General features: G+C 39.1%; 2 protein-coding genes across 2 annotated transcripts in view; one reads left to right on the plus strand and one right to left on the minus strand.

Moving 5' to 3' along the window:
• The window catches only part of RB1 (RB transcriptional corepressor 1), a 71,435-nt gene that overhangs the window by 13,999 nt on the left and 33,177 nt on the right, over nt 1–24,259 (minus strand). The window lies entirely within an intron of this gene.
• LPAR6 (lysophosphatidic acid receptor 6) lies at nt 14,296–17,345 on the plus strand. The gene is given in 2 exon segments (XM_066176163.1): nt 14,296–15,800; nt 15,803–17,345. Coding segments are annotated over 2 exon segments (939 nt in total). The 5' UTR covers nt 14,296–14,920; the 3' UTR covers nt 15,862–17,345.

The following is a 24,259-nucleotide window of genomic DNA, read 5'->3' on the forward strand; positions in this document are numbered from 1 at the left end:
TCATTCTCCTCACAATTTGGCAATAATCTACTCTTCCTCAGAAGTCTCTGGAAAGACCTGACAAATGTTGTTAGAAATTGGACATTATTTCAGAATAATCAAAACCATACTTTTCAGCTCCTCCACTCCTGAAATTACTCTTTACCCAATGATGGCCAACTAAGCAATTCTCTATGATTTAGAGCATCTCTTAGCAAAGGTCCATGGGACCCACCTCACTGTCTAAGAGCAGTACAAAAGCATCATGAGAATACCCTTCCTAGCAACGCTGAAGGAATTCTGTGAAATCATTTTTTAACATAAAGATGATAGACCTTCTGTGTCAACACAGTGACTAAAACTATTGGTTATGTTCAAAAACATTACACCAGTGATAACGCTTGGCAAATAGGGAACTTCTGACACAGTTACTGGTTTGTGGCTCTGCAACCAATCACCAGTTGAATATCGAAGGGAAAAAACAAACCCGGGTCATTCGGACTGCTCCTGTTTGCCAAGCCTGTGAGACTAACTTTTAAGAATCACTTTGAAAGGAATTTTGAAAGACAGTCTACAAGCAGAACTATGCTTTTATACAACTGTTTTGTTTAAACTGCTCAGGATGACCCTGGATAGGCTGCTACTACACGGTTTGCAGCTCTTGCACCACTTCCTCCACCAGTTTTTCTGCTCAACTCACACAACTGCACAGGCAGGTACACAAAGCACTACAAAAATACACTAACCCTTGCTTTTTTTTTTTTTTTTGCCTTTTTTTTTTTTTTTTTTTTTGGCTTAACATTGTCCACAAAAAAATAATTTCAGGCTCATTTGCCACACTTTTTTTTTTTCCCCAAAACAATTGCTATGAGGATCTTCCAGAGGGATCCATGTTCTGCACTGGCAGTGCTGCTGGAGAAACAATCTGTATCTGAAGAAAATAGCAAGTTTAATACCCAGCTACTGGGGCAGCCAGACTTCAATATGACTAATTCTTGGACAAATCTCAAAATTTTTGTGCAAGAGCCAAAGGTCTCAAGGACAACTGAATCAATAACTGTTTTCCACCACTTTCCACACAGGAAATTGTGTACAATAAACCAAAACACACCTGACGTGAACCACTTGACTGTTGGAAATGACAATATATCAACAAAAAAACCCCCTTGAGGTTGAAAATTTTTGCAATGGCTTTAAACTGTGAAAAAACTACAGGGTGTAAAGATTTTCAGCACAGGAAGTAGAGGAGAAATGCTTTAAGGGATCATTATATTAACTAACATCACACAGTTCTATAGTTATTTCCATGCAGGAAAAATTCTTACACTGGGGAGCAAAATATCACTCAAGCACTTACGTTCTCCAGAGCAACTTCTGGGTCACAAAATGCCTATCTTGGTAAAGACAATTTATTTATAGAATTACTATTGTAACAATCAAATTGTCACAGTTTCGCACCACATTTTCTATCTGTTTCATTTACGCAGTCCCAGACCCCAGAACAACAATTAAGAGTGATTCTGGGAAATATTTTCACAAGTACAAGTGGAAACATGACAATGAAGTGCCTCTGAGACTTTGGGTTAAAGCCTGTGAATAAGTTGCAGGTTTTGTGTTCTTTCCAATTTCTCATTAGCTGGACAAATTTAAGTACAATGTACCATAAACAATTCTCTTATCAACCTCAAAGCTCTAAGTGTGCCAGGAAACTTTGTAGACAGCAGCTTTTGAAAGAGCAGAAGAGTATCTTTTAGTAATGTAACCAAGGAGCCAACCAATTATGGACTGAGAAAAAAAGATATAACAGATAATCTGCAGAGGATGTGACTAAGCTGCATGCACAGAAAGAGCAATACCCCAGGAAAGTTAATACTAGGTATTAGTACTGGGGGGATTGTTACATGTCTTCAAACCATAAAAAGCAGACTGCTTGTGATATTTAAAGGGAAAAAAAGGACTATAAATATCTTGCATTGTACTTCCTATAATCTGAAAGAGAAAAATGGCACAAACTGGAATTCCAAAAACAAAAATCCATGTTTTGTTACAAAAGATGACAACATGAGCATGAAAACCCTTTTATGTGATGGATTTATCAACCAATTCTGGAAAACATTTCAACATGAAGAAAATTAGACATGACAAAGAAGAAAAACCTGAAGCTGTAACAAAACTATCCCTGTCACAACATTTTGGGCAGAAACACAGCCTTTGAGAAATTTTGATCTCAATTTAAGCCAATGACTTGTATGACTATTGATCTATACCTTGGTATGAGCTTGAGGCAGACAAGACCTGGCAGCCACTCTGCTGTGCTTGGCTTTTGAAGCAGAAGCATATGCAGAGCTTCTGAGTGCTCAGTTGGCAGAATTTAAGAAGGTATTTCCAATTAAGCATTTCTGCCTTACAAGCAGTTATTTAACAATCAGTCAAAATGCAGCATAATAGAGGTAAGGAAGACTGCACTGGAAATCAAATTAACACGAGAATGTCAAAAAAGGTCTTGGGCTATTATTCAGAGTTCATTAAAAAAATAAAACCCCTTACATTCTTCTCAAACTGAAAATAAATAATTGAAATTTGACAGTGTGATACAAAATAGAATAAAAATCAGTAAAAACACCCCAAACTTTTTAATTACTTACCAGACCTGAAACAAAAACTTGGAGAGCACTGGTACCTATATGTATTTTTGTTACACCTGTTTCATACTCACTTCATAGCAATTGTACACATCTATTATTTTATCAATTACTAAGTGTTTTTCCACTTTGCTTTCTCTCCAAGTTTTGCAGCTAATTCTGAGGCAGATCACAGAATGAGTTGGGGTTGGAGGGGACCTTAAAGGTCATCTAGTCCAACTCCCTGCCATGGGCAGGGACACTTTCCACTAGACCAGATTTCTCAGAGTCCCATTCAGCCTGGCCTTGAACATTTCCAGGGATGGGATATTCAAAGCTTCTCTGAACAACCTGTGCCAGTGCCTCTCACCCTCACAGTAAAGAATTTCCTACTACTGTCTAATCTAAATCCTATCTTTTTAAGTTTAAAGCCATTCCCCTTAACCTGTCACTACGTGTCCTTGTCAAAAGGGGTAAAAGATACTACAGAGCTTTCTACTAAAAAAAAAAAAAAGTACTGATCTTCTTACCACACCAGCTTTTCTCTGGTTATTCCTTCACTTCCCACCACTCATCTCAAGGGTAATTTCACTGATCTACAGCATTAGTTAGCCTCCATAACTACAAACTGTAAATTTGTATAACCATATGAGAAACAATGCAAGAATAACTATGTTAGCAGAATTACTAGGTCAGCATTAGCTTTGCATAGATCTGAAGCAGAGAAACAACTGTAACTATTATCAAATGTAAGAGTATTCCTTAGCAAATGATGGGAGTCAGAAGTCTCTTACACTAAAATATGGAATATCCATGAAGTTATTCTAGGATCCTTAAAAAAAAAAAGACTAAATAAACCTTAAAACAATGCAACATACCTGCTTTAATTTTTTTTTGTAAGACCAAAAAATGTAGCTTAGTTAGCAAAGAAAGGCAAAACCAATAAAAAGGTGCAAAAAATCTAAACTATTTATCTAAGATGTAAGCAAGTGTGTGGATGTGGTAAATGCAGACCACACTTGGACCACATCAACATCTGCAAGAAGTTTGAGCTCACATTTCTGCAAACTAGGCCAGTACTATTTTTCAGAAAATAATGTCAGACGTGATATTCAGTGCCTTTTCTCATGGCCACACAAGAATCGTTTATAAGGACTGATCACTGATGGGCAGCTCAGGCCCTGGAAAAACACACTGGAAGTTGTAACATTTCCCCCTTGGATATTTAGAGCGAAATCATGTGGGGTGTTGGAGGACCACAGAATGGATAAGGTTGGAAAGGAACATAGTGGGTCCAACCTCCCTGCTCCAGCAGGGTGTTCGAACCAAGTGCATTTCTATTTGGATGAATTCACAGGGAACTGGATAACATTTATCTTCTTCTTCTTCTTCTTCAAGGTTTAAAATCTACAGCTATAAAAAGATAAAGATCATGTTTGGTTGGGTTTTTTTCCGAAACACCACAAACCAGATCCACTCCCCCTCCACATTTGAGCAGCACCAAGTCAGAAACCTCCCTCCTCACAGGAAATCTTGGTGCTAGATATCTGTGCAGTGAAGGACCCATACTCAGCATCCCCTCTGCAGCCCCTCTGCCCACCCACTGTGGAACCTGAAGCCAGAACTTGGGTTGGAGGCTTTGTGCAAGACCATGAGGGCAACCAGTCGCCTCAGAGAGGCTCTACAAAAGCCATGCTCAGAAGCACACACCCAGCTGGGGACCAAAAACCCAAATCTTGCCACAGGCATGTGGGTCTTGGGCCTTCATGCAGGTAACGAGGAAGCCAAGTCTCCTTTTAAAATGACAACACTGCAAAAGAAAGGATTTCAAAGACTGTCAAGACTTTTGATGCCCTTGGTTTTTTTCCCTCTTGAGTAGGGAGTGGATTTAAAATCAAGAGAATTTCATGGCCTCTGCTCTCTCCTTCTTCTGTGCAACCTTTGCTCCTTTTAATTATATGACATAAGCATATAATTAAAAACTGCACCATGTACATAAAAAGAACTTACGAGACTCTCCCTGAAGCCATAAATCAATGACACTAGGCAATACAGGGAGAATACATATCAATAAAGCAGTAAAACTGACTTAGGTGATAAGGTGCATTCACTGACTAAGTGATCAAAACACGTTTCCCCAATCTCATTAAATGACAAATATCCTGCTAGAAAACACAAATGAAAAATATGAAATCCTTCAATAACAATGTGCTTTTCTACCAAAGCTCCACATTTTTATTGTGAGAAACTCTTGATCATTTGTAAACAAAGCAAAACCCAAGTTCAATGTTTCTGAAGCAACAGCTATGCTCTGCATCCTAATTTGAGAAAATTCAAGTCTTTTGATCCCAGTTTTTCTCCTTGAAATTTAAAGAAAGCTTAATCAGCTTCCTAAAACTTCTCTTTTACTTCAGTTGGCCTTTTTGGAAGAAATTTCATTGAAACATATTCCTGCAGAAACTCTACATTTTGCCAGTGTTTGCCAACAAAAGCATTTCAAACTCTCTCTGCTATTACTACCAATCTGGTTGTAGCATGTCTCTTAGCAATTTCAGAACAGGGACTCACCAAACAGTGTTTTAAAAGGCATTATATACTCATTTTAAATCTTGATCACCTCATGAATTGTCATTGCACATGACTTTATCAAAATATTTTACCTCTGTTTTACTGAAGTAACAAATTACCACGCTGAACTTGTTACTCTTTACTTCCTGTGGGGTAAGCAAATGAAGGAAGGTTGGGATGACTGGGAAGATTTCTTCTCCTGACAAGCGGTTTTCAAGTGCTGAGCTTATAGAAACCCCCCCAAATTTTTCCCTTTAGCTCTCAAGCTCTAGAGTGTGTAAAGGTCAGACATTACACAGACAATAATGCAATTCCAAGTTCTGTTGAATTTTACAGCTTCTCGTATTTGCTCTAGAAAAAACAACTGAACTGAGATCAGCCATTTCTCCTAAACTTGCCTCTCACATACTTTCACATGAGATTAAGAAGTCATAACTCTCATAGATTTAGGTTGCACTTTAATCAGGATAACCTGCCTGCCTCAGGAAGTATAAAGAATAAAAGGAAGACTTAAAAACACAAGCTGACCTTGAAATTTCACCACATTGCTTCTGGTAAAGAAACAGACCATGTTCACACTGACTTAGGTATACACTTAAGTTTTTCTGTGCATCTACATATACACTCCTGATACTTCAGAGAAAGATTAACAAAGGACACATGGAAACAGCTGTCAAATTTAAAAGAGTTACTTTGATTTGAATGCACTTGTACTCTGCTGTCTTTTGGTTAGTGTGGGATCTGGGCAGCTGCACTGCCTTTATCACAAACACAATGGTGTCAAACTCATGGAGAAACCAAAATCCAAAGTGTGCCCACAAGCACAGCAGAACAGCAGCCAGAAGCCTTACATATAAATGACTTGTTAAGAAAAGCTCAAACAAGGCACCTCAACTAAGATACTTCAGCAGGAATTCTGCTCTGTAGACTTCTGTATTTTTTTTCTTAAGTATCTAACAGGTTCTTTATTTGTCATTCAGTGGGCATTTTTCTATAGCTGCTCTGAGGCATAGAAACCAATGACTGAGCTACAGCAAAAACAGAACAGGTTTGATCATTTACTTCCATGGAAATAAGAGGCTGCAAATTAATGCATTTCTGAGGTTACACCCACAAATGACAATCTCAACCTGACTCTGTTTTGTCTATTTTTACTGCGGGTGACACAAGGTACCTCTAGCATATGTATTTGTCTGTGATTTTCTAACTCTCTAAACTGGTTGGCCTGAGACAATGAAAATGAAAACCAGTAAGGAAGAGTGAAGACAACTGGTCCTAAGCATCCAACACCCTGAAATCAGTAAGAAAACTTACAGCATCTTCAATGCGCTCTGGATCAGATATCTGCCTAGAAAGCTGTCATCCTTTATCACCCCTATGAACCTTATATAAGAAAGCATGACTATCCATACTATGTCTGTATTACTGCTCATCTTTATCCTCCTTTGTGGGAAAATCAATTAGGCTCTCTTTTATTACATTATAAATACCAGTATACCATTATTTCCATTTATATGAAATAAAATTATAGGGTAGTAGACCAGGAGCATAGATCTCACTCGTGAGCTTAGCTGAGGCTTTTAAGCCTCACACTGCCAAACACTAGGCTAATGTCTGGCCAAGAGTCAAAACAATACAGATTTGAAAGCCTCAAAGCTGAACATTGCCACAACACTTCCAGCACAGTTTCACCACTGGCTTAAATCCGTTTAAGCACTTCTCCAAGTTACATATCCACACTTCTTGCTTCATCCCTTGCTTTAGGCATTAGCACAGCTATGACTGCAGATTGTGTATTTGTTAGGATTCGTTTTAAACCAAATAGTTGTCCTCATTTGCTGACTGCATATGTACACACAGCACAAGGGAAGAAGCAGAGAGGCTTAAATGGACAGCAGTAGGATGACTTTGAGAAACAGCCCACATTTAAACTGTTTAAATCAACCATAAAAACTGTATCAGAACCCAAGGAATTCAAGAAATACAGAGAAATTTAAGGGAATATTTGTGAGCAGAAGTAGGACGTTTGTGATCCTTCCACAACAACAGGTACCTCATACCTACTAAACCACCACAGACAACAGCTGAGGAGGTTTGGCAAAACCCAGAGACCCAAGCAAAGGGTGTGCAGGACATTGTAGGCTGCACAACACTACTTGGAGCTTCCTCTACCACCTCCATTTATCCATGCAAAATACTATTGCATGGATATCTCATCAGGAACTGCAGTACAAAGCTTCTGTTTACAGTGTAGTGCCTTTTTCTGAGGCTAAATACATTATTACAGAGTGGTCTGGGTTGAAAAGGACTTTAAAGATCATCTAGTTCCAAAACCCTCACCAGAGGCAGGGACATCTTTGCCTAGACCAGGTGGTTCAAAGCCCCATCCCCCCACAAGCTTGAATACTTCCACAGATGGAGCACTTTTCTTTCAGAGGACTCACTCACTCACAGCAAAGGATAAGAATTCCTCCTAACAAGAGCACTTGCCCAGGGCATGAGATGTTGAGATGTGGGTTCCAACCTTCCAACCTCCCTTCTCCTGCCAGGGTCAAACTACTCTCTCCCAGAAAAATAACCTTGCCACTTCCAGGAAGGTTATTAACAGAGATTCAATGAAAATGGATTATTTATGTTTTGCATTTGAGAGCATCGCTCCATTTCTCCAAGACTGCAGCAGAAAAAAATTTAATTATCACACAAGAAACATGACCTTTGTCCATCCTCCAAAGTTTTGACATTTCCTTTCTTATGTTCTAGGTATTAACTGATTGCCATATTGAAAAAGCAACTGCCAAGTGTGGTCAACAGTGTAGTAAAATGGTTCATAAAGTAGCAAACTGGCTCCATAAAACTTCAGGATATGGACTGGAAGGAAAGAGCAGTTGTAAGGGAAGTCAGCTGAAGTATTTGTAATTGCTGTTTGCCAGTACTAATGATATGCTAAATAATCATTTAAGTGATCTTATCATGCAGAATTTAAAGAGGTCATTTGCTGACTTACACATTTAGAAAGTAATAGTTCTTCACATTAATCAAGCCCAAGTTCTGCTTTTTGGCAGCAGTTTTCCCCTGACAAGCATTTTCATGTCAGTATTTATCTAAACTAATTAGCTTATCAGCTTGAATAACTCTTATGAAACTTTTCTCCCCCCCTTAACTTCTTACATTCCGGTTTTGTGAAGGAAACTAAATTAGTATCATGGGGTTTTAGTTTTTTTAAACAATATGAACTCACATAAATCTTACTGAAGGACTATGGCAAATTCTTTCAATAACTTCATAACATTATACTTTCTAAAAAGCAGTGTAGGAATGTAACTGTGGGCTTTATGCTGCCTCTGACAAGTAGTGGTTAAAATCCTCTGTATGTAAAGTCAGAGGCCTCCATTTGGCCAAAACTGAAAAAGGCTGTAGACACTGGATGCAGTATTTGCAAGCCATTTGGCATGAAAATAAAACATATCCTCAAGAACCAGCGCAGTTAACACCAGTAATCCTGACACAGAACTTGAATACTTTAATCCTGCCCAGAGAACATATGTTGGGCAAGAACTAAAGATACAAAAAATAGTACGCAATTGCTTTAGAACGACACAAATTGCCTGTGTTCTTCCACAAGTTCTGTTACCCTGACCATTTCACCCCCTATGCTTCAAAAAGTTTCCAAAATAATTCATGAGGCTTCTTCTTTCCTGTAAATTCTAATATTTGCTTACTATAGCGAGTGATTTTTGAATTTATTTTAGGCTTTCTTAAAACAGTCATGTTCTGCACTTAAAAAGTATTTTGAGTAAAAAAATTTAGCCATGGAACATCTGGCGAATTTCTGCCAACTCAAACTTTGAATTTTTAATCCTAGGACTTAGAAAGTATAAGAATGAGTAGAGCCAGAACTTGCCACAGTGTTTGGGAAAGGCATTTAACTTATTTCCTGCATCTACAGCAGACAGAAATTTCAAGTATTGATGCTATTTCAATCATGCTTGCAGAGTAACTGAATAAACACTTTTTCAAGTTAGAAAAAAATGCAAATCAGAGTTTAGGAACGCAGGTATTTTGTTCTAGCTAAGGCATTTCTCTTCCTACCTGACATTTTAGAGATTCCTTTCATTCTACTCCTATCCACTGAAAATCACGTTGTTAAGATTGTTTATAGTCTTTTTTCCATTTCCCTTCCCTCTGAAGAAAGTCAACATCCACTTTTGAAGCTTTTAATCTCTATGATCCTTTCCTTTGCTGTTTAGTCCATCCCTTTTAAACCAATCAATCCACAGATTAAAGCTTGAAAAGATTTCATGTTATCTAACCTCTACTGGCCTACCATGAGATCAACTAGACTTACACCATCAACCCAAGAGTAGAGGGGAGGAAAAAAAAGTACTCTAGCATCCTAAAAACTCATGCAGAAGAAAAGACATTGTTTCCTCTAGCTACAAGCAGGAGAGGAGCACTTGTGTCTCTTGTTAAGGATACTGAAGCAATTTCAAAGAGGAAAGAGAAGCATTTCAAACGCACAAGAAAGAAGAAGTCTGGAATTTTATTCTGAGCTTCCTTTTCCCTTTTAAAGCAATTACACAACCAACTTTTACTTATAATTTGTATGGCTGATTTCATATGCGTTAAGCTAACAAGTTTCCTGACATGGAGGAGCCTTTAACTGCCTCTGCAAGAGTCACCAAGGGATCAGGCTGCCTAGATAAAAATACTCTGTTCATCCTAAGTACTATAATGCTCATTTGAAGACTTGCCTGCCACACCAACACAGGAAAAAAAAAGGGAATGTTCAATGCCATACAAGCTTCACTCTATCTCTGTAGGTGGAGACCATCACCACATTTTAAGATGGCAGTGAGCAACTTCTCAGAAGCAGTCTTAGGGCGTCTTTGTGGTGGCTGAGCAGGCAGCCCCAAAAGACAGCTGAGAAGGTCAAAATGCCCAGCCCTGCTTCCTCTACACCTGTTTTTCCAAAGATGTATGGAGGTGAAACAAATCAAGTCTCTTAATTGAACCTTTTGCTTGGCTGGAATCTAATCTAAAAGTACAAAATTTTAATCTATATTTTTGTCCCATCCAGTAGCCACTGTAATTATCTCAAGATCATATTTAATAGAGAGTTCTCCATCTAAGGGCTCCAAACTATATTTAGTAATCAAGACAGCCTCACATCCCAGTGTGGATGTGAACGAGTTCTTATGTGGAGGGAAGCTTGAGGACCAAGTCATAGAAAACTTTGCCAGGATTGGAACAGAAAATCTGTGGCACAGCCAAAAAGATTTCCTGGCTCTCAGCCCTACTTCTCAACCATAATAAATTCCTTCCAGTACATACACATGTTCAAAGAGAAACTCCAGTAAATAGACCAAAAAAACAAAAAAAAAAAAAAAAAAAAAAAACAAACAACCAACCAACCAACCAACCAACCAAAACAAGCAAACAAAAAAAAGCTAGAACCCATCAAAATAACTAGATAAATAACAATACTTAGGTCAAAGAAAATATTGTCCTGCCAGGGTTTGTCTTTCCTGCACCAGACAGCACAAGTTCTTCTGCTTAACCTAAGTGAGAACAGATACCTGCACCATGACACAGGTGTGCCTCTAAAAGCAGTGAGAGTAGTTACTGAATAATGGTCTTACACAGAGCATTTTGTGCACCTGACAACCCTCATTTAACAGTGCATACTCTTGCCTTGAAAACACTGTAAGAATTTATTACAATGCTATTAATGTTGAAGTTGGTTTTTTCCTCTCAAGAGCTTTCAGTATTAGCATCAGCACAGACTGAATGCAGTACATTAGACAAGTTCAAATGCATTTCACCTTTGACCACAACTTTGGTTTAATTCCAGCTCTGAAGGTGAGGGTACCACCGGAGGAACATACAACACTGGCCAGCACAACTCCAAAAGCTTTGGAAAGCCTTCAAATACTCGCTTTATTTCAGTGAAATATTTTTTGCCACTCAACTTGGACTTCTGAACTTAAGGGATTCTGCCCCTGTGTCCTAAATGACAGCAAGCAATCAACTCTGTAGTGTCTTGGGGAGGAAGGAACAGTATCCTACAGCCCACTCTCATAGTACACTGCTATGGTTGTAAGCATTTTTGTTGTAAGCACTTTTCCTTCTGAACCCCTGTGGTGGAGCAGGTTTGCCACACAAATCCAAAATTGCATAAATAGGTATCAGAGAACTCAGAGAAGCAGAGTTATGTGGTAACTGCCTGAAGCAGTGCAAAAAACTTGCTTGCTGCTGAAGTGAGAGATGATTTCAAGCTTCTCATCAGCTCCTGGCTTTACGGAGCCCATTCTTACTCTGCCTTTGGTGCCTTTTCGAGAGCCACAGGAAGCCCGTTGATGGAAATGCAGGCTTCGCTTGTATAGCACTAGCAACAAATGACAGGTCCTAACTCATTCCCATCTCTGATGCAGAAAGGCAGACAGAGTCACATATGCACTTCCCTGCAGCAACAGCATTGTTTCCTTTGGAGACAAAAAACCCCTCAGTGCACAAGGCCCGCCCTGCAGCTGCTTCCTCCTGTCTACCCCTCCTTCACATCCTAAAGGAAAATGGCCTGTGGTGAAAGAGTAGAAGCAAGGCCATTACCCTGTCAATTCTTCCTCCATAACTGTTAAACTTCTTAAAATTTAAGGTGTTGGGGGCTACTGAAGTCTTTTCTAAACCTGTCGGCACAAAGCCCAACATCTTAAAACATGATCCAACAAAAGGAGAGCACAAAATGAGGCTTCCCCCCTGCTCATGCTGGAGCCTGGCCAGAAGGGAGGCCACTCCTGACTCCCAAGGATCTTCAGCAGGTTCTTCAGCTTGGACAAGCTCGCACAAATTAAAAGCCTGCTTGGTAACAATCAGCTACATCTAAATTAAGAAAGTGTGTATACAGTTCGCCTTTGCCGTTCACACTTTTACACTAAAATGACTCAGCCTGCCTGCTCAGTCCTAACTCTCCTCGCTGAAACAAGAAGGGATGGAAAAACCTGTCAATTCAGGGGTTTCACATTTTCAGCTGCAGGTGGAAAAACCCTGCAGCTGAATGCTGTTTCTGGACATACACAAGTATCACTTAGGCGGTCAATTAGTGCAAAGTGCATGTACTGTACTGCATCAGAAAGGGTTCAGGGGCAACAGAGTCCTAATGACAACACAACCACACACCTAAAGCCCTAAAATACAGCTCTGAGTAGTATCCACGCTTGTAACAGGAGCAACAGCAAGGCAGGAGCTCTGACAGATAGAGCACAGGCTGAGGATGCACCTTCACCACTGCTCTAAAGCACATTTACAGTGGTAAAATGGACCAGACATCCCACCCTGCCTCTGTGCACCCACACCTTTGTCCAAACGTCAAATCAAGTTCTAATCAGTGAGATACACACTCACTGCCATTAGTCTCTCTCTCTAAACGTGAATTATTGCTGGAGGCTTTGACCTGTGACACCAAATTTCTGTACTGCAGGGGGTTTTGTTCCAGTAACTGAGCCTGCCCCACAGAGTTTTCCTGTGCAAACAAAGTTGGGGCAGTAAAACTGAGAGCAGAGCTCCTGCGACCTGATGCAGAACATTTGCAGGAAAACCCTTCTTTTACCATGCAAGGTTGCCAGGAACAGAAACTGTTCAAAACAGAAACTAAGCAAAATTTAGCGTGTGATGACTGCTTTTGTGAGAAAAGCCAGGAAAACCTTTATGCTAATGTACATGCTAAGTTGGACACGAGAGACTCTGCCAAGCTCACATTTTCATTTCCAACTGACTCAGAAGTCCAAGGTGCACTATGCTTTACATTTAAGCGTGAATTTCAGAAGTCAAAAAGGTTTCTTGTGGTTACAGCCTATTGAAGTTTAAACTGCTTGATTTCACCTCAAAATCAAGGTGAAAATGTTTCACAGAAGACTATGAAGAAAACTTTTAAAAAAATAAGCAAGATCCACTTTTGCATGTTTCTGAACTTCATCTGATATACCCTATGTCAAGAAACTGTGCCAAAATCCTGTGAAGTACTCTCCTTCACAGCAGACTAGAAAGGTTTTGCCTAGAGCTTTGCTTAGGTGCAACTGATTACAATACAGCTTAAAAGAACCATGCCACCCAGCCAGATATGAAGAGATTTGTTATTCTAAGACTTAGAAATAGACTGGGTTTCATGCCAGAAGTGAGTCTATCCAAGTTGTTATTTAATAAATGAGTCTGTCTAAACTGAGATTTTTCTCATATTTGCCCCTAAAGGCAGTGAGAGCTGCTTTTTTTTTAATATTTACTTAACAATGTAATTAGTTACAACATGTTTTTGTTTCAATTATCAGTGACTAATGGGTGTATTTTGTGCATATGTGGTAACTGTCCCTGTTGAAATTATCAGAACCAACTGCACAGTACACTATATGCATTTTGTTCTATTACTTCTATGCTTCTATATACAAGAAAATGCTTTTTGCCTCACAACATTTCAAAAAAACCCACAGGAGTAATTTTTTTTTTAAAAAAGAATCACCTTTCTGATTAGAAATAAAGCTTGGGGTGTGCCTTCTGATACGGAATAAGTTAAAAAAAAATCTCTCCTCCCACTGCAACACATCTCAGTCCTGTGAATGTACAAGCGCAACCCTCTCTTTTTCAGTAATTATTTGGTGCAATTATTTAATTATCTATCAGTGTTACTTTGTCCCTCTTGAGGTTTGTACTGGTGTATTGGGGGAATTTAGACAGAACTACTCAGCTGATTCCTGCTGATTTATGTGTTCTCTATTACAAGCAAAGCGATTAACAAAAGGCACAATGTTACTTCAATCCTATATAAAATCCCACAATTACTACTATCTCCAAAGAAAAACAGGAACTTAAGGGCATGAGAGCTATTTAGACAGTGCAAAGTCTGCTCATAACTGAAGAGAAAGGTTTCCAGACCCCAGCAACATTGACAAAGGACCTCTCAGGGAGCACGGAAAGAGTTAAGAGGCAGCTGCAGTGCTCCAAGAGCTACATCTGCAAGGTACAGCACAGACAGGGGAAGGCAAACAAACCAAACTGAAACCATTCTTCCGCACCCGGCCTCTTCTTCCTGTGATGTCACGCTACAAATTGCCTGGGAGCTCTGCTCTGCTCTCCAGAAGGAGCTGGGCTGGCAAGAGCTGCCGAGGGCTGTGGGCTGCAGGAACAAACACGCTCTGGAATTCGGTTTCTGTCCTGGCAAGCAGCTCCCTTCTGCTTCTGCTTCCCGCCCCATGGGGCCAGCCAGCGAGTCGGCAGACTTGTACGGAAAGAAGGGAGAGAGGGAAATGCAAGTGCCGAAACTTCGCAGCGTCCAGGAAATCGTTCCCTAAAGCACACGCTCCCAGTAAATTCAGATGGACAAGGCTTCGCCGTCACAGTCTGCAGCCAAGAGTAAGGCAGAAAGTCCTACAATGGCTTCATTGAATCGAGGCGGGAAATGGAACTAAGCAAGCTTTGGGGTGACCTCATCTGCCAGAAACGATGCATTTTCTGACTTTTGCAGACTGGCTATGTGATTACAAATAGCACTCGGCAGAGAAGAGAGACTTCCTGGTGATTTCTGCTGGAGATGTACTCCCCTGCCACAGAGCTCACCTTCCTTTCCTGAAGCTTCACAGCATAAGAAACTTGCCCAAGCACACCGTTCAAATACATCTGACCTGCAATTCCTCTGGAACTTCAAACAAATTGCAATAAAGATACCAGAGAAAACGCCAAATCACAGGAGTTTTTAACATACCATTATAATGGTAAGCTCTAATTGTTCCACGGAGGACTCCTTTAAATATACTTTGTATGGGTGTATCTTTAGCATGGTGTTTGTTCTTGGCCTCATAGCGAACTGTGTAGCAATCTACATTTTCACTTGTACTTTAAAAGTGCGAAACGAGACTACAACTTACATGCTTAATTTGGCCATATCGGATCTGCTTTTCGTGTTTACATTACCCTTCAGGATTTATTACTTTGTAACCAGAAACTGGCCATTTGGAGACATTCTCTGCAAGATTTCTGTCACCCTCTTTTACACAAATATGTATGGGAGCATTTTGTTTCTGACTTGCATCAGTGTGGATCGCTTTTTAGCTATAGTACACCCCTTCCGATCCAAGACCCTCCGGACCAAAAGAAACGCAAAGATTGTCTGTGTTGCAGTATGGATAACCGTGCTAGCAGGCAGCACACCAGCAAGCTTTTTCCAGTCCACAAACCGCCGCAACAATACGGAGCAAAGGACGTGCTTTGAAAACTTTTCAGAGGACACATGGAAAACCTACCTATCCCGGATTGTCATCTTCATTGAAACCGTTGGGTTCTTTATCCCGCTCATCCTGAACGTGACCTGCTCCACCATGGTCCTACGGACTTTGAATAAACCGCTTACGTTAAGCCGGAATAAAGTAAGCAAGAAAAAGGTACTCAAAATGATATTTGTCCATTTGGTGATATTCTGCTTCTGCTTTGTGCCTTACAACGTTACCTTAATACTTTACTCCCTTATGAGAACACAGACCTGGGTCAATTGCTCGGTGGTGGCCGCAGTCAGGACAATGTACCCCATCACTCTGTGCATCGCTGTTTCAAACTGCTGCTTTGACCCCATTGTCTATTACTTCACATCAGATACCATTCAAAATTCCATAAAAAAGAACCGGTCCACCAGACCACGGGATGTCAGATTCTCTGAAAGGCCAGTTTCAGAAAGCTTCATTCAACACAGCCTTCAGACCATAAAAATGAAAATATTTGACAGTGACTCTACAATATAAACTATATTAAAAGACTATTGGGACTAAACTGGAATTAGAAACCTGCACATTTCTTCAGCTGTGGACATATATTCTTACATGTAAAGGCTGTGCTTCCTTCACATCTGAAAAGTTTATTACAAGGCTGTAAAAGTGTTAAGCATAATAGCACACATAAAAAGTATTTTAAAAATCTATGTCAAAGGTCTGTTCTCAGAGATTGTATGTTAGAAATGAACTTTTGGGTTTAGAGGTTAACCAAAGTCCAAAGACTGTTTGTCAAGTCAAACACAGTAGATTGTTTTTCCTTCCTGAAGTTAAAACAGTTGCTCAGTTCAATAATGATATCAGTTTCCAAGTTTCTGAGGATGGGGGTGAAGCGACCTGCTCTACACTGCAGGAAATTTGCCCCATACTGTCATATCACTTCAGCTACTGTGTCTTCTCCAGTTTCCTCCTGTCTCTCTTACTCCTCCCCTACTGTCTTTCCCCCTGCACCTTCCTTCTTAGGGACCATTACGTTCACAGGAGACTTCAATCAGCGGGTTACAGGAACTTTGCTTCTCCCAGGTTTATCTGATAAAAATACATGCTCTCTCTACAAGCCTGGCCCCCATAAAGCAATTAAGTCTCCTGGTAGTTCAGAGCACTTGGAAATGTCTCAGACAAACTGGTTTTTCTTCTCACCTCTCTCAGAAGCCTGTGGGATTAAAACAAAGTAACTTGTGATGACTGAACTTAATGCTTTAGGTACAGTACCACTTTATTAAAGTCTTGTGAGGAGTTCTTAAACTCAGCATGACTTTTGAGGAAAATAACATCCTCTGAGTAAGTTAATTTGATCTCAAAGTACATTTTCTTAGAAAAACAAGACCTTTTCTAACTAGAAATAAACATGTGCATCAAGCTGATTATTTCTTCCAGGAAACTATTTGGTGTCCCATAAAAAAAAACTGAAGATGAATTAATTTTGGAGTGCAACTTCCTCTCAATTTTTGTGTCCTAGAAATAATTTTAACATGAGCATTTAAAACTTCAAATGCTATTTTATTTCAAACTTTAAAAAGTATAAAAATAAAGTACTTAGGTCTACATGCTGGCAAAATTAATCAAGACACTTTGAAAAGTCAGCACCACGTAAAAGGAGGAATCTATATATATTACTGTTACAAACAGAAATACATAGACAAAACTGCTTTAAAACATCCTGCTATATATGTTTCCCAGCTACTAGAACACTGTGTACGTTTTCCTCAGAATTAATTTATCACCACTGTAAAATAAAATAAAATTGAAAAGGTAAAATAAGTGTTGCTTTTTCCTCTCCAAAAACAATGGAGTCAAGAATAGGAACTGAGTCTAAAGAAATTTGCACCTAAGATTTAGGGCAGTCAGCTGCAACACACATACAACACTGAGACATTTTTACACCAGGGCTGTATACAGAGGAGTGAATCAATGTTGTTAAAAATGCATATTGAGCCATCAAACTATATGATGTGTTGTTACCTGGATGAATTTATTTCCCTACGCAAAGCTTCTGTTTAATTATTATAAATCAACCATACATCGCCTCCTACTCCTGGGAAACCGAGTTACCCAATGACCGGTAGGAACTAGTGTTGATTGAATTTTAAATTTAAATTTCAATTTCAAAAATTGAAAATTAAAAAAAGCATTTTCAATCTCTATCCACATAATCTATGAAAGGAAAATTCAAATAGTATGGACTTAAGCTACAAAGATAGTATAGATATAAATGTCTTCATAACACCTGAAATAAGCAATGATCTTTGTTAGGAATCCTAAACTCTTCTGAATCATATCCAACTTAAAGAAAAGGCACAAAACCCTTGGTACGAGTAGAAATTCTCTGTTTTCCATATGCCACTGACAAATCCAAAGTCCAAAAACCAGATACACGTCTCTAAAGTCTCAATGCCTCTCTCTCTCTCTAAGGGGTGTGTTTAATACCAGCTTCCCTGTAAGAAACCTGAGCCAGAAGCCCCTAATATCACTGCTGGGCTTTGTTTCCAGGGTCCTACTCCCCTGAGCTTGTCAAGGCCCTTACTTAATTGAGGGACAACTTGTTCAGCAACACCCCTCCGCCCTACAGCAGTGAGGACCCAGAGCCTCACCCTGCTAAACAGAACCTACTTTTTCCACGATTACAAAACTACAGGAGAAAAATAGAAACCCATCACTGACTTAAAAGCAGAACAAGCAGACAAAGCCACATACATGAATGCTCCCCTTTAAACCAAACTTTCCTTGGTGTATTTTCTCAAGTAGCCTGGAGAAGCACAGACAGTAGCTCTCTGCTTTGTACTCACTCTCCAGGGCACCAGCTTCTATTTTTTGAAAGAGCACAGTAAAACACAGTACAATAGCTTTCTCATCAGTTAATAGCTCAGCATCCAGAAGCCATTTGAGGAAACTTTCTATTTTTTTTAATTATTAAACATTTTTGCTCTTCCACAGGGGAAAAGAAAAAAAACAACAAAATCCCCACAACAGATAACCCTAATGAAAAAAAAAAAACCAACACAGTCAAAAAGCATAATCTGTAATGCTGACGATCAGACCATTACTTGAAAAATTCCTGATCTGACTGATTCAGAAGAGGGTGAGTAAAACTGTACCTCCCACAACAAGCTGATATAAAGGCAGGGTACCAGCTATTCAGGACTGGATGAGGTTTTCTCTGCCTTTTCTGGTTCTGCAACAAGATTATCCTGGAGAGCTGTGGATGGAGCAATGCTTTCAGGTACATTCCTCAACAGATGCACTCCCTCTCTCTGCTCTTGACTTTGATACCATTTCTTCTGTCCCATCTGGTTAAGGTCTTATGACAAAATTTAAATGTAAAAACTAGATGAGAAGTTACATTCCTAAGTCATGCCAAGACATTTCAAATAAAAAAAGGCTAATATTGTCAGAGCTCCTGAGGATCTGAATGTGTTGCAACCAGTACTTCCTAAAAGTGCAGTATTTTTACTCATACACCGACCCAGGGATAGCTAGGATCAAAACTTTAAAAATTGTTCTTTGTAGTGTGGTTTCTTCAACTACAAGAGTGCAGAAAACACACACTTTCCTATAAAAATAAAAGCAGGGCAAATTTAATTGCTTCCAAACATGTTTTTGATCTAAATCAAGGCAGGAAGATCCTGATAACTAGTTAATTAACCAGCAGTTTTACAAGACAAGAAATAAAAATTTACTGTAAACACCTCAGATTTACCTGAATATACCATTACTTCAAAAGACGTCCTGTTTTTATACTTTTGGTATTCAGCTTTAAGTTTTAATTTGTGGCATTTTGCAAGAACTCCAGGAATTTTTTTTCACTTCAATATACATGTCTTTTACATTTAAAGAAATACCAATACCTAGTCAAATATGTCTTCATATTTTTCATCTAAAAGCATGTAAAAAATCCCTGTAGAAATTAATTCAGGCAGGTAAGGAATCCTTAACTGAAATAAACCTCCAAGCTTTTGTTTCTTAAGAAAGTAACCTCAGTCACAGAAATGCAAAAATTGAAAAAGAGCTCGAGACCAGGTAAGAGATAAGAATGGCTGTATTGATCAGACCCCAAACATGCAGCTAATCTGCAATCCTGACTCCAACAGCAGACAAGGCCTGGGGAACAAGATAACAGTAGGAAAAGCACACAAGACTTTCTCAAGGACTGTCCCACTTCATCAGGACTTTCTGGGTTAGATATAATTGTGTGTTCAGCAAAAAATTTTCTCCTCTGAGCTTGCTCTGTCTTCCTGTAAACGCGCGTAAAGTTTTTAACATTCACGTTTTCGTTTCAGTAAAACTTTCACTCTGTGTGTGTTCATAGGGGGAACAAAACTAAGAAACCCAAACATCCTTTTGTTTCAAATCCACTAGTTTCATTAGTGCCCCTCTAATTTCTTTGGAAAGAGGCAGGGAGCACTAGACTGTCATTCAATCCTTCCATATACCTCTTGATCAGACAGCCTTCCACCATCTCCTGCAAATCAGAAAGTGATTTTCACCTGTAATTTCAAGCACCATCATAACCAAAGATGAGATTTCTAGAATTACACAAAGAACTCAGCTAAAATCAGAGAACGCAGTGAGGTTCACTTTGAGATGGGTAATTTTGAAAATTCCACCTGAGCAGAGTATTCTCTAGCCTTATTTATTCTTTCAAGTTATTTTCTGAAAGTTTTATCAAAGAAAAGCAATTTGCTCATACTTTTCCAGCAGTAATATTACAAGGTTTCTTGCATCTATACAGATCTGTGAATCCTGACAAGTTCCCCTTTTTACTAGACTATTATCATTTAGACCTCAGGGTTTCTGGCATTTGAGCATCATTGACAAAATGAAAGAGGATACATTTCAAAAGCTAAGGCAAAATGCAAATCAGAATGATTCCAAATCTAGAAGACAGAAATGCCTGGGCTGCATTTGTTATCCAATTCCCAGAATATTGAAAACATTGTGTAAACACAACTATCACTGCATTAGCACATTTACAGAACATATGCAATAGGGCTCATTTAAGATGAACCAAATTCAGAAAGCCACACTTGCACAGTCTAATACTGCAAAAAGCTGGATGGAGAAGTTTTGTTTTGACAATTCTGGTTTGATACTGAAGCATTTCATACTTATCACATCAGCTCCATTCAGTTCCTGTCATACAGCTGCTTATAAAGCAAGCCCAGCTCTTCCCATAAGAAAACTGAACGTACCACAAAATTAAAATGAACAAAAAGAACCCTTCACACATTTTCTGGTCTTTTATAAAACCTACCACACTTTGCTGGAAAACTAAAAAATCCAGAGTTGAGAATTTAGATTTTAAATAATACTTTTTTTTCTACTTAAGAAGCAGTCTGCCCACTCTAGCTCTATCAGAACTAAAAGCTGTCCAGCAACAACAAGAGGTAAATTTTCTATAGTTTAAACCTGAGAATCAAACCACAAAGGAAAGCCTCTAGAAAGATGTTCTAACTCTTTTATGATGAGATAAAAAGAATATTTTTGCACATACATAGCTTTCATATTTCCCCTAACTCTATCTTTTTTAAACAGTGAGTTCCTGCCTCAAAAAACAAAATTCTTAAACAACAATGCTAGCAACAGGAGGCATCCAAAATTAATGCAATCATTTTGGGAATAATATTAAATCTACCCCACATGAAAACAACTGTGGCTAGGTTAACTCTGCTTTTCAGATGAATTCTGCAAGTACTGCTGCTTTATGAAAGGAAGTCAATTGGAAAAGTTTATTAAGTACATAGCAAAACATGGACAAAAATGAGAATACCGATGGTGAAGCGAGTACCAAATATCTACCTTTTCAGCCTAACAAAAATATGTTTCATTGATGAAATCAAATCTGAAAACTGCTGGTCTACTGAAGTTATTTCACACTCCTTACATGTGAAAGTAAGTTTACCACATATACTGCATGTTATTGTATTTCACACACTCCGCTAGGTAGCAAATGCAAAATAAAAAACCCATCAGTACTGACTGCTGCCCAGATAAGATCTGTGAGTTCCTCGCAGCTGCTGGAAGGTACAACAGGCACGCAGAGAGCGTGCCAAGCACGGGCTCTGCTGTGGGCAGGGTGACTCCCAGAGGGAAAGCACAGAGCACTGCAGTCCTGGGACGCACCCAAGCCAAGTTCAGACCAGGCAAAGTCTGGGTGAGCCTCCAGCCTCTACTCAGGGGCTCAGGAGAACACCAGGATGCAGCTGCAGAGGCTCCACACTCAGCTGTGCCATGGGCACTTACCGGCCTGCACCTACCCCATTCTGACAGGCAAACCCACCCCAAAGGAAAAGCTTCCACCAAACCTAGAGAGAGTACCTTTCGGGAGGGTGGTGAAGAGTATGCCTGCTCAACAGCTGTGAATGGGGCATCCACGTCCCCACAGGGGCTTTTTATTACTGGAAAGTTACTGTAAGATAGTGATACAAACACATAACTGAAATACTGTATATTTATACAGTATAAAATCAGGCACAAAAGCAGTTATTTGGCCTTCAAAAAAGGAAGTCAAACCCTATGTTTTTGAGCATGCAGTAACTTAAAGTGCAGCAAGAAAAGAAACAAAAGCATCTTCCAATAAAATATAATTTGACAGTTTGACAAGGTACTAGTATCATCTTAAGAGCTTGAAAATTGAACACACAGCTGGGAAAAAAACCCCTAAACCTCTCCATTAGAATGTTTGTTTGGCACCCACTTTGCTGAACATAAACTAATTTTATCTTCCATGGAAAAGTTACCAAGAGAGTGAGTCAAATGTCAGAGCAATAAGGAAAGAAAGAGTAATGAAAGGTTGTGACAGTTACTCAGGACCTCGGCTCAGATGAAATAAGCCAGACCAAAACAAAAACAAAACCAACCAACCAACAACACCACCCCAAAATCCCAAACAAAACTTTATTCTATTCATTTTACCAGTTTCACTACAGAGATTTATAAAACTACAGAGTTGGAGAGAACAGTTCCATCCAAGGAAGGAGCAACAGGGATACAGTCACAGAACTTAACTCAAGCTTTATTTACTTTTGTATTTAAGGAGACAGTCACATCAAATTTTCTGCAATTCAGCAAGATTTTAAAAAACTGAAGAACTGCCAGGATACCTCCTTGAATTCTAATAAATTTTTCTCTCATGGGCAACCTTTAAACATTCCTACAAAGTATTTACAATGCAGATACAACAGCATTGCAGGATGAAAACCTGAAGTTCAAACTACCTAGAAACATAGTAGGACTAAAATCAAATTCCTACAGCTGTGATATGACCACCAAAACGTTGAACAATATTAAAAAAAAAAAAATTTAAAAATTTAAAAAACCTCATCAACTTGACAAGCAAACTACTTCTTGTTATTTATAATCAGACAACCTTAGAGAAAAACAGACTAAAGTCTATCATGTTGATGCAGACTTATTTGTGTGACTAAATCTGTACTTGGTACTAGTGTACAGACAAGAAAGATATCTTTATGATGCACGAACAGAGCTGGCAGGTCCACTGAGCACAGCCTATAAATCCCAGTCCCCTGTCACAGCTATAAATCTCTAACCAGAGAGATCCTGACACAGCCTGGGTACATGACCTCCATGTGAAAACACAACAGGGACTAGAGGCAAGACACACAGCACAAGCAGCCACCTAAAGCAAACCCAGGCATAATTACACAACTACCTTTTGCTAATCTCCCTTTCATGCTTTAAGGAAGGGGGAAACACAGTTATGAAAAGTAGAACTAATCATATGATTTGATCCCACTAACATTAACAGATGAACACTACAGATCTAGCTCAGGTTTGCCACTGAGACAGATGACAGTGTAAAATGAATAATCCCATTGTAAAATACCTATTTAAAATAAATAGAATGAACTGCTTCCTGGAAGTACAGCTCTGTCTCAAGTACAGTGGATACCTAAATATCTAAGTTATAGAAGTAGAATTTATATCCCCCTAATCAGAGAAACTCTATACCTTAAAGCAGTAGATACAGTAGGAAAAAGCTTAAAATTCTTAATCAAGAATGGCATCTAAGTGTCACAGAATGAAAACTCTGCATAGTTGCCGTGTCTTAGGTAATCCCTTTGGTCGTGTTTGTACTTGAAGCAAGAGCATCTTAAGGGTTGGGCTGACTTGGTATACCTGCAACAGATAAACTTGTTAACACTGCAAACATAACCAAAATCCTCCAGTCCTAGTGAGTGTTTTGTACACTTTGTGAGTGCCTACCAAGAAGTGAACACACTGTCAACACAGACAAAAGCAGGAAACACGGGACCTCAGCTTTAAAAGTTCTGGCTTCTATTCCAGTAGCCTGGAGGATTTGCTCAAATGGTAACACCCAAGCATGAATAACAGCTTGAGTCATCTCCACGATAAATGGGAGTGGCAGGGAAGATGTTCAAAGTGATGGGAGAGACAGAGAAGACTATAATTCACTATTCTTCCTGGTTTTTCAATTTGCCTTCAGCTGTTAAGGCAGATAAAAGTTTCAGCCCTCACAAAGCACAGCATGGTTTTCATTAAAGGAAACTCTTCAGGAGTACGACAAAAGCATGGAATAAGCACTCTTACATATTTTATTTAAGCATTTGTTAGAGAGTGTGTGGATATATATATAGCCAAAATAAAAAAAGCATATAAACATAAATATAGTCATATATTTCTATTACACTACGTGGTATTTTCACAAATACCCAAAAAGTAATCATCTTACAGACTCCTAAAATTGTGCCCTGTATGATAAAGGCAAAATCACAGAAGGTTTTCCAGCCACAGCTGTGACAACTGAAATGT

This window comes from Chamaea fasciata, unplaced genomic scaffold (genome assembly GCF_029207755.1).
Source record: "Chamaea fasciata isolate MVZ Bird 193981 ecotype frontalis unplaced genomic scaffold, bChaFas1.0.hap1 SCAF_2, whole genome shotgun sequence".
Classification (NCBI taxonomy): domain Eukaryota; kingdom Metazoa; phylum Chordata; class Aves; order Passeriformes; family Sylviidae; genus Chamaea; species Chamaea fasciata.